Source organism: Hippopotamus amphibius, chromosome 2 (assembly GCF_030028045.1).
Source record: "Hippopotamus amphibius kiboko isolate mHipAmp2 chromosome 2, mHipAmp2.hap2, whole genome shotgun sequence".
Taxonomy (NCBI): Eukaryota; Metazoa; Chordata; class Mammalia; order Artiodactyla; family Hippopotamidae; genus Hippopotamus; species Hippopotamus amphibius.
The window spans coordinates 201175089-201186365 of NC_080187.1; the positions used below are offsets into that span (position 1 = coordinate 201175089).

Below are 11277 nucleotides of genomic sequence, written 5' to 3' on the forward strand. Positions count from 1 at the left end.
TGTCTTTCTGTTGATGGTTGTTCGGCAGTTGGTTGTGATTCCGGTGCTCTTGCAAGAGGGAGTGAGCGCCCGTCCTCCTACTCCGCCATCTTGATTCTTCCTTATATGACTTTCTTTAGCTTATACATCTAGGAAATGTCAGTCAGAACTAGAACTCAGGACGTCTGAGGCAAGATTGAGGCCTTTCTCTTTTCAGTCTGCTCCCCTCTTACTATGCCCACCAGAGCTGTCCCTGATTCAGAAGTTGTCTTGTATTAAAAAGAGCACAGTGCCTGTAGTAAAGGAGATGACAGTGCACAGAGGTCTGCTGCTCAAATTACCTCTGGAACATCATTGGTCTCTGCAACACTGCCCCTGATCTCTTGATTAAAGTGGTGTCTGTCAGATTTCTCCACAGTAATATTTCCTTTTTCGCTTTATATCTATAGGGAGATACTCTGAAACTCTGTAATTATCCTGTTTCCCGTCAAACTTTTACTCCAGCAGTTTTCATATCTATTGATAATGTTTGCCCAAATCAACTGTTACGATGTGCTGTAGAATTTGATAGCATGTTGTTTTTTAATATTAACTCGTGTGAAATTTACCTCTTCTTAAAGGGTTTACAGCCATCTATGAAAGCATAGGCTCCCTCAGGCAAGTTCTTGAAGCCAAGATGAAGCTGGACAAGGACCAGCTACAGAAGCAAATCCAACAGATGCAGAAGCCGGAAGCTCCCATGTGAAGGGACTTGGGACATGGACCTCAAAGGTGGTGTTGCCAGTGGGGCCAGGAGCTGGATACCTCTGTAGCCAGGCTGTTGCTGCATTCAGGAGTGTTCTATTCATGGCGTGCATGTGCCAAGAAGTGTGTTTTCATGGGTCTAAATGTTTACCTTGAGTCTTGAAAACACTCTCTTTAAAGGTATTACATACAGTTTTTACCACTTTATTCCACTTCCCTAAATTCAATGGAATATCCTCTCCTCCCTGGATTTTGAAAGGCTTTTATCCCTTTCGTTTTATGAATGAAAAGACTTAATTTTCCTTCGATGATTGATGCGTTAGCTAAGACTTTACACTTGAAAAAAATGTCATGGTGATTTTTTTAAGTTAAGAAACTAATGAATTATCTCAAGAATGTGTTGATCCTCACCCTAAATTAAGAGAATGTCCTGATAGGTTAGAATTCAACCTTTGAGTCCATATTTGGATTTTATTATTGTTGTCTGTGCATTTCTTATATTGGTTATCTTCTTGTAAATCTGTCTTTTGTAGGGGGAGGGGATTTAACATTTGGAAAAAAACCTACCATTTATGCAGTGAAAATAGTTTAAAAATTGATAACTGCCATATAGATTACAAATTAAAATGGAAACTTAAAATAGTTATCTAGATAATACAAGGGACAATTAGCTACACCGGCCACCTAGTTATACCAGGTTTTAATATTGAAAACTTTTTTCAATTTCCCATAGCCTGTATAGTGATAGCCATATATTCAATAATGGAATGGTGGTTAATAGCCTATTTATTACACAATTAATTGTTCCTTAATCATAATGGGATGTTAAAATTTTTCAGGCTTTTTGATCTCCTCTAAATTTTTCCAAAATTGGCACAAAGTGCTAAGGTTTATATATACTTACTGTAACTGTATTCTTGTGCCTTGGTTTTATCACGTCAATGCACTGTACCGTATAAAAGTTTTGCGGACAAAATAGAAGGCACGATAATACATCAGAATTATGATGTAAAAATGGGATCTTATGTATTTTTTAAATGTTCTAAACATTTTATCGCTGTTACGATGTTAATCATTCAGTTATCATTAACGGAATAGAACTTCGTAGTTTTGTATGGCCAGAGAATCAAATTGATATTGCATTTATAACAGTGTCAAGAAACGTTCATTTTGAGCAACTCCATAGATGATGGGTGTTTTATTTTCTATCGCCATATTTGATTAGTCATTGAAAATTGGCACCAGTGCTATTTGTTCACCTATGTATGTAGAAACTAATAGTGAGACACACGCCTTTCTAAACTGTGAGGGTGTCCAAGAAAAAGAAAACAGGAATACTTTGAAAAATTAAAAAAAATTTTTTTTGTCTGCCAAGGACTCAGGAAAATTAAAGCGTTTTCTATTTTAGAATACATCATAAATGAAATCTCTAACTGGCTATTACTGTTTACCCATATAAATTATGCTGCTAAAGTACATAATAATGTACCCTCAATGGCTTGACAAATTTTTTTTTTTAATTTCGACCCAAGAAGTCATATAATGAAGATGTCATCCAACATATATTTCCTTATTTTGTCACAGATCTTTGCATCGCTGTATAGGAAGACTACTTCCACTCCACAGTGAAAAAACAAAAAGGTTAATGCTCTTTTGCAATTAGAAAGTGAGTTTGCTTTTGTGATAGAGTAGCTGTGTTTAGTACAGCTCTCCTGGTTTCAGCACAAATCACAGCACAGAGAGCTGTGGCCCCTCCAGAGACTCTCCTTGGGGGCCCGTGAGGAGGAAGAGTCAGCATATGTCACACCTGGGAAGCGGGGGACAGAGGACGCCAGCTGGACTCAGGCCAAGAGGTGACGTGAGCGGGTGATGCTTGGCTGTCTGCTGAACTGCTCAGGTGCTTCTGATGCTGCCACCCCCACGTCGGGAGCTCCAGTGGGGGGTTCTCTACCGTGGCTGCAAGTTGGAATCACCTGGGCAATTCAAAAAGCTACCGACGCCCGGCCTGCCCCCCTAGACCAACTAAGTCAGAGCCTCTGGGAGGGGGTGCCGGCAGCAGCACGTGTCAGAGGCCCCCAGGTGACTCACGTGTTGTGCGCCCCGCGCTCCAGCGTCCTCTTATCACCAAAGTTTAAATGATAATCAGCTTCCCTGTACTTTACCAGAAATTTGCAATAAAAAGAATAAAACTTCCAAATCAATGTGGCGTATGGTTTTTAAACTTTTAGACTTTTGGTATGGGGTGAAATTTAATTAGGTAAAATGCCATAAGAAAGCTCCCCTTGCTTTCGTGGGAAACCTTTTGGTGGTTAAAGTGCTCTGAGTCCTGGCAGATCTGCTGGGAACTGGAAAGTCATGGGGAGCTGCTCCTTCCTTCGGTCTCGAGCTACAGGTGTCTTCTCAGCTCTGGAATAACAGCAGCTGGCCGTTCCCAGCATGTGCTGTGTGCCCACGCTGTGACCTTGGTGGGTGTTCACTCATTTCATTGTAACGACAACGACTTGAGTTAAATACTCTTTGTTTCCCCATTTGACAGATGAGAAAACCGAGGCACGTAAAGGTGAAGCAACTTGCCCCAAATCCTGCAGCTGGTAAGTGGGAGCCATGAGCCAAGCCAGGCAGCTTACTTCCACGGTCTGGGCACCTAACCAGTATACTACTCTACCTCTAAAGATACAGCCTCGCCCAACTTTTTTTTTGGCTGCACCATGCAGCATGCGGGATCTTAGTTCCCCCACCAGGGATCGAACCCTCCTTGCATTGGGAGCATGGAGTCTTAACCACTGGACTGCCAGGGAAGTCCCCAGCCTTGCTTCCCACATAACTCAGACTTGCCAGGCCACCAACTCCAGCTCCATCTCTGCATGACGTTACAGGTCTGCCATCTGAGTCCCCTTGTATTTTAATGCTTCAATTCCAAATACCTAAGAGAGGCAATCTTACTAGCTTTGCTTGGGTCAGTTGTCTTCCTCTGGTTGTATCAGTGAAGGTGGGGTAGTTGATGCCACAGGACTGTAGGACCATAGGCATTTCCTCCTCTGTCCTTGACTGTCCTACGTAGTGGACTGTGGCTTTGTGCATTGGGATATGGGTTGTGTTGGGTGAGTACAGAGCAGAAGAGGAAAGACAGCACCCTCTAAATTGTGGTCATCCCGCTAGGCTTTCAGCCTGAAAAAAATTAAAATCATGAACCACTCAGGACATCCTGGAAACTCAATGGTAACCATGTGGAGTTTTTCTGTCACTGCTGGTATGTTACCATTGGCAGTTCTTGTAACCTTTCTGAGTCTCATTTTTCTTATCTGCAGAATAGAGATTGTAATAATTGAAAAGAGGGAGCTGGTTTCTCATTTTCAAAATGCTGAAGTAATGTATGCAATATTGGGTATCAAGTGGTGAAAAATGGGGGTCGGGGGGGCAATATTAGTGGTGAGACATAGAAAATATCTGGGGGCCCATGTTTTGGTCCAAAGTGTCCCATTACCTGCAGGGACTATGTATGGGCAGTGATTAAGCTCCGAAGAAAGTGATAGCCCAGCCTGAGACAGGGAAGAGCAGTAGACCCAGATGAAGAAATATGTAGATGGGACCAGCATGGGGACAGTCCCCAAATGTGAGGAAGGGCTGGGCAGATCCGCGAGCTAGTTGGTCTCACCCGTGGAGCAGGTGTGGCTTCCCCAGGAGCATTGAAAGGATTGTGATAGGTGGAATCAGAGCTGGGGAGGGACAGACTCCACGTCAGGAGGGGTAAAGGTAGATACAGAGGCTGAGGGTGCAGAGACCAGAGGTCAAGTTGGGAATTGAGATGCAGAACAGGTGGGGCTGGGCCCAAATGGCTGGCTGGCATGTGAGGCTTGTTTGTATAGAGACTGGAAGAGTCCGTGTGTGGCTGGGCTGGATGACAAAAGGTGTGCGTTAGGAGCAGACAATCGTCAGTGCTGTGCTAAGGAAAAACTGACAGGTGAATTCAGCATGCCATCCACTAGTGGCAGTACTATAGAGTTATACTCTGGATAATGTGTGGACGATTGTGTTTCTCATTCTGAGTTTTGAGTCTAGTTAATTTCAGAAACTTTTTTTGTCATCCATATAAATTCAGAGTTAAAGGACTTTTCTAGAGTCAAAATCCTGGCTGTGGTAGGCAGTCTGGAAAATGTCTCCCAGTGCTCCCTACCTCCTGGTATTCCCCCCTTGTGCAATCCCCTCCCCTGGAGTATGGGCTGGACTTGTTAACTCACTTCTCATGGATAGAATATGGCAGAAGTGGTGGCTTGTCACTTCTGAGATTAGATTATAAAAGGTCTCTCTCTGTCTCTCATATCACTTGTGCTGTGGAGGTGAGCTGTCAGGTTGTAAGTAGCCTCGTGGAGAGGGCTGTATGGTGTGGCCAAGAACTGAGGCCCTCAGTCCAATAGCCTGAAATGAACTGACACTTTCCAACCATCATGAGAGTGAACTGAAGTGAATCCCCTCACCCCAAAGACATGAAAGCAGGAACTCGGACAGTTGGATACCTGGGTTCACAGCAGCTTTTTTCACAACAATCAAAAGGTGGAAGCAGCCCAAGTGTCCGCTGATGGTTGAATGCATAAGCAAAACATTGTGTATGCATTCGATGGAATACTATTCAGCCATGAAAAGGAAGGCAATTCTAGCACATGCTACCACATGGACATTATGCTAAGTGCAATAAGCCAGTCACAAAAGGACAAATATTCTACCTAAAGAAGTCAAATTCATGGGGACAGAGAGTAGCATGACAGTTGCCAGGGGCTGAGGGGTGTGGTGGGGAAGAGGGAGTTAATATCTAATCCATACAGTGTTTCAAATGGGGAAGATGAAAAAGTTCTGGAGATGGGTGGTGGTAATGGTTGCACGACAGTGTGAGCATATTTAATGCCGTGGAACTGTACACTTACCACAATAATAACTTTTAAAAAAGAACAAAAGAAGTGGAATTAATTAGAATTGGGTTATTTTCATTGATTAAAGTTAAGGTGCTTGTGCGAAGAGAATAATGCAGGTACTGTAAACAGCTGTGAGGGACATGGCCATTAGAGGTATTAGTAGGGCTCAGGCGTTGGTATAAGACGTGTTAGTGGTTTCGATAATTAGGTCTTTAGAGTAAAATCCAGTGAGGAGTGGTATTCCTGTCAGCGCTAGGCTTCCAATAATGAGGGCTAGGTATTGCTTTAACAGGCCTCCTATTTTTTGAATGTCTTGTCCACCATTTAGGCTGTGAGAAATAGACCCAGAGCATATAAACAGCATGGCCTTGAAAAAGGCGTGTGTGCAGATGTGGAGGAATACTAGATAAGGCTGGTTAATACTGACTGTTACCATTACAAGGCCTAACTGGCTTGAAGTGGAAAAGGGACAATTTATTTTTAAAATATAAGTCTGGGTAAGAGCGTATATTGCTGTAAATAGTGTAGTAAAAGCCCCTAAGCATAACGTTACTGTTTGGATGAATTTATTATTTTCTGTTAAAGAGTAAAAGCGGATAAGTAGTAGGCATTTACCTGCTACAACCATTGTGCGAGGGTGGAGTGAGGCTGAAGTGGAGGTGAGGCCCTCTAGTGCTGAGGGAAGTCATGGGTGGAGACCAAATTGGACAGATTTTCCAGTTTCAGCTAATACAAGTCCTATTAGAGGTAGGTTTGAGTGGCTTAGGTTGAGTGTGAAGATTTGTTGCAGATCTCATGCGTTTAAGTTAAATAGAAATCATGCTATTGATATAATAAATCTGACGTCTCCGATATGGTTATATAGAATTGCTTGGAGAGCAGCTGTATTTGTGTCTGTTCAACTATACCATCGTCTGATAAGAAGAAAAGATATAATTCCGACACCTTCTCATCTAATAAAAAGTTGAAAAAGTTGTTAGCAGTGACAAGAATTAATATTGTGATAAGAAAGAGTAAATATTTAAAGAATTGACTAATATTAGAATCTGAGTGTATACATCATATTGAAAATTCTATAGTAAACCATGTTACAAATAATACTACTTGTACAAACATTGAGAAATAGTCTGTTTTGAATCTAAGTGATAATTTAAGGATTTGAATGGTAATTCAATGCCAGTTTGAGATAATTATATCTTGGCCTATATGAATGAATATTATTGTTTAAATTAAGCTAGTAGTAAAAGTATATGAGATAGTGGGGTTTTTAAAAAATTAATCACTTAATTAATTGGCTATGTTGGGTCTTCGTTGCTGTGCATGGGCTTTCTCTAGTTGCAACGAGCGGGGGCTACTCTTCATTGAGGTGCACAGGCTTCTCATTGCTGTGGCTTCTCTTGTTGCAGAGCATGGGCTCTAGGCGTGCAGACCTCAATAGTTGTGGCATGCAGGCTCAGTAGTTGTGGCACATGGGCTTAGTTGCTCCTCCCATTTGGGATTTAACCTGTGTCCCCTGCATTGGCAGGCGGATTCTTAACCACTGTGCCACTAGGGAAGTCCAAGAGATAGTGGTTTTTATGTATGATGGGTATTTGTTGCTTTTGTAAGTGTTGGTGTTTATCATTATAACGGGTACTGTTAATATAAATTGTGTGACTAAGGGCAATAAGGTTATTACTTTTATTTGGAGTTGCACTCAACCACTGAATCAAGACCTCAGTTGAGACTGCAGCCCTGGCAGTTTTACTACAATCTCATGAGAGACAGTGAACCAGAAACACCCAGCTAAGCCACATTTCTGACCCACAGAAACTGTGAGGTAGTAAATATGTGTTGTTTGAAGTCACTACATTTTGGGGTAATTTGTTATACACAATAATTAACACACCAGCACTGGGGAATCTTGACAGACGGAAATGCCTGTTGTTATGTTACAAATTACATTGTCCACACACATATATATGTCCACATATATAAAAGTCCATTTAATATACTTTCTGAGCAGGAAATGACTTAAAAAATATATTGAATGACATATATACCTTATCACATGTAATCTTTGTAAGTACCTGATTTGGTATGTACTGTTATTTCCATTTTGTGATGGAGCAGATTATGGAAGGTCATACAGCTAATTAGTGGAGGAGCAGGGATTTGAATCCATATCTATCTTTCTCTGAAGCGCAGGCTGCTGTTTTGCTCCAAGGTAAGTTAACACCCAAGACATAATGTGATTGGCTTAATAATCCCAAAGCTGATTGGAATCACAATCCTCTCTGGATTAATGGTCTCAACGTGTCCCCAGACCAGCAGCATCAGCATCACCTGGGAGTTTTTTTTCTTTTTTTAAAATTATTTATCTTTGGCTGCGTTGGGTCTTCATTGCTGCGTGCGGGCTTTCTCTAGTTGTGGAGAGTGGGGTCTACTCTTCGTTGCAGTGCACGGGCTTCTCATTGCGGTGGCTTCCCTTGTTGTGGAGCACAGGCTGTAGGTGCGCGGGCTGCAGTAGCGCGCACCTACAGCAGTTGCAGTGCATGGGCTGAGTAGTTGTGGTGCACGGGCTTAGTTGCTCCAAGGCATGTGGGATCTTCCCGGAGCAGGGATCGAACCTGTATCCCCTGCATTGGCAGGCGGATTCTTAACCACTGCAGCACCAGGGAAGTCCCATCGCCTGGGAAGTTGTTAGCAATATAAACTCTCAGGTCCCACCCCAGACCTACTGGATCAGAAACTCTGATGTGGGCTCAGCAATCCGCTTTAACAAGTTCTGCAGATGATTCCAGTGCAAGTGAAATTTGAGAATCACTGATCTGGAGCTGCACTTATAGCACTAATAGCCATTCGTCACATCAGCCATTTAAATTTAAATATAAACTAATCCAAGTTAAATAAATTAAAAAAATTCAATTGTCCAGTTGCCCTAGCAACATTTCACATGCTCAATAGCCACCTGTGGTTAGTGGCTATAGTATTGTCCTGTGCAGACGTAGAACATTTCTGTTGTCGCAGAAAGTTCTCTTAGCCCTGATGTACAGCAATAATTTCCTCACCTTTTCAACTGGCAGCTCTGTCCACAGCTCTGTACCTTCATCCGTCAGCCTAGAATGAGCTTTGGACCTGGAACTTTCCTCTAGCCTCATCTCTACAATGTTATGTCATGTGTCCCTAATAGAGATGATTTATCAGGTCCTTATAAGATTTTGTCTCATCTGCCAGTTCTGATGAATAGATATTGCTGCCTGGACTGAGTGGAGAAGGGTCTGAAGGCTGGTGCCAGACTCAAGGGGAAGAGCCAAGGCAAGTGAGCCGGGGGTGGGTCCGGCTGCCTGTGTGCTGTGCGCCTGCCAGGCTCCCACCAGCACATCCTAGGCGTGGAGGATGCCTGGCAAGGGGTTGCCAGCCAGGGGACTCGAGCAATTCTGATGCCCTCTAGGGAGATGGGCCTGGCAGGCCTGGACTGGGGTGAGCCAAAGTGGAAAATAGAAAGGGACACCAAAAACTCTGTAATTACAATAAATAGTATGTTAATGCAATATTTAAAAAAAATCAAAATCAATGCCAAAAAATGTATAATGCACAAAATATCAAACCTCTACAAACCATGCTGTGTGGAGCTATTTTGGAACTGAGGCAAAAAGAAAAATTGTGTGCCCCATATACATGTTTTATGTAATTCTATTTAAATTTCTGACATTTATGCATCATGGGTTTTTGTTGTTAATTTAGAGTTTTAGAAACATTGCACAAAAACACTATTTATCTTGATGGCTGAGGGTTTTGGCTACTCTTCTTCTTACATTTAGCATTTGAGGTGAGGGCTCACTCACCTCATCCTAATCCTGGCCCTGCCCAGATGTCTAGAAAGTTGGAGCTAAATCCAGTTCTCAGTAGTTGTTATTAGCTTATCTCAGGCATGTCTGATTGCTTCAGGTGGTTTCTGGTCTGTTTTTATCTGTGATTGTCATGCTTTGTTTAATTTTCTAACTTGTGACCCAATTTTCCTTGGTGGTAGGTTGGGACACGAAGAAAGCAAAGCTCTGACTCCTCTCTGAGACTCAGAGGAGGATGGCAGGGGAATGGGTTGGAGGGCAGTGAAGATGTTTGCACAGTCTCATCACTTGTCATCATAGAGAGAGCTGTGCCACACCGCTCGGCCAGCCCTTGGGATTCACTGTCCTTTGCTGCCCCCACGTGGAGGAAACAGAAACTTCTAGGGAATCTTTTTTTTTTTTTTAATTATGGTGTAGTTGATTTACAATATTGTATTAGTTTCAGGTGTACAATATAGTGATTCACAACTTTTAAAGATTATACTCCATTTATAGTTATTATAAAATATTGGCTATTTTCCCTGTGTTTTACAATATATCCTTGTAGTTTATTTACTTTATACATAATAGTTTGTACTTAATCCCTATCTACCCTAGCCTGCTGCACCCCACCCTGCCCCTAACCACTAGTTTATTCTCTGTATCTGTGAGTCTGTTTCTGCTTTGTTATATTCACTAATTTGTTTTATTCTATAGAGTGCACATATAGGGAATATGTTTCCGTAGGAAGAACCTAGAATCAAGGAATGCCTCTGTGGAAGATCCTTGAGCTCAACTTTCATTTTCTAGAACAGAAAACCAGAGAAATTAGAAGTGGGCTTTGCAGGTGAGGACATATGGCAGTATGATAGACAAGCTGTAACCATAATAGTGACTCAGCACCAGCTCTGCACTGGCGGGACATGGCAATGAACAAAGCCGACTGAAATGTCTGCCTTTATAGGGTTTCAAGTCTAGTGTGAGATCGGGGTGGGGAGAGAAAATCAACAGGCAAGTTAATCCCAAGCATGTCAGTTGATGGTAAGTGCTTTGGAGGAAAATAAAGCAGGGCCTGGGGGTAGGGAGTTCCAGGGAGGAAGATGCCAGTCGCAGCAGGATGGCCAGAGAAGGCCTTGCTAAGATGCAAAGGCCTGATAGAGATAAGGGAGGAACCAGGCAGCTACCTGGGGAAAGGATTTACCTACATCTTATTTTTATAAAGTAACGCTATTGACAATTCTGGCGTTCCATGTCCATCTAGCTGCTAATGTGTTGTCCTTCTGGCTAAACAGGAGCTTTTTTTCCCCCTGCTTTTATGATCTCTGGACGCCTCATTGTCCCCCATTTGGCTTCTGTTTCCATACCCGGGATGGCCAATTCTTGTAGTAAATTCCCTGTGTGAAATACCTAGGGAGGTTTCTGTCTTCCTGAATGGACCCTGGCTGATACCATGCTTGAGGAGTAAATTGCACCTGGGATTATCACTCACTCTGCCCTATCACACGTGTGCTTTTCCTCCAGCGTCATGAAGATCTTTGTGATGGGAGAAAAGTTCTTATGTTGAGGTGTGGGGAAGTCATCCTGGCTTATATGTGATCTGGCTTGAATTCGTGTTAACGAGAATGGCCTGTCTTATGGCCTGTTTATCACGCATTGCACATCTGCTTTAACCATTAAGAGAAGACTGCGTCATCCTGAAGTAAAGTATGTCCACTGTGAAGATGGGGATAAATGCCTCCCCGCCACTCCCACCCGTATGGTGCCCAGGCTAGCACTGCTTCGATGTTAAGGTTCCCTTCCCAGATACCGAGGTCATGCTGACTAGCTGTGTACATGCT

At 42.7% G+C, this 11277-nt stretch overlaps 1 protein-coding gene and 1 pseudogene across 3 annotated transcripts in view; one reads left to right on the forward strand and one right to left on the reverse strand.

Annotated features, from left to right (window-relative positions):
* The window catches only part of FAM81A (family with sequence similarity 81 member A), a 66510-nt gene extending 63590 nt beyond the window's left edge, over positions 1 to 2920 (forward strand). For 2 of the 3 annotated variants that reach the window (XM_057722589.1, XM_057722590.1), the window contains exon 9: positions 600 to 2920. In XM_057722589.1, the coding sequence (XP_057578572.1) occupies positions 600 to 724 (125 nt within the window). In that variant the 3' untranslated portion in view covers positions 725 to 2920. The remainder of the gene's footprint in view (positions 1 to 599) is intronic. The other variant, XR_009051404.1, reaches the window with a different exon arrangement.
* Positions 2921 to 5656: 2736 nt separating this feature from the next.
* LOC130844697 (NADH-ubiquinone oxidoreductase chain 5-like) lies at positions 5657 to 8770 on the reverse strand (annotated as a pseudogene).
* Positions 8771 to 11277: the final 2507 nt, after the last annotated feature.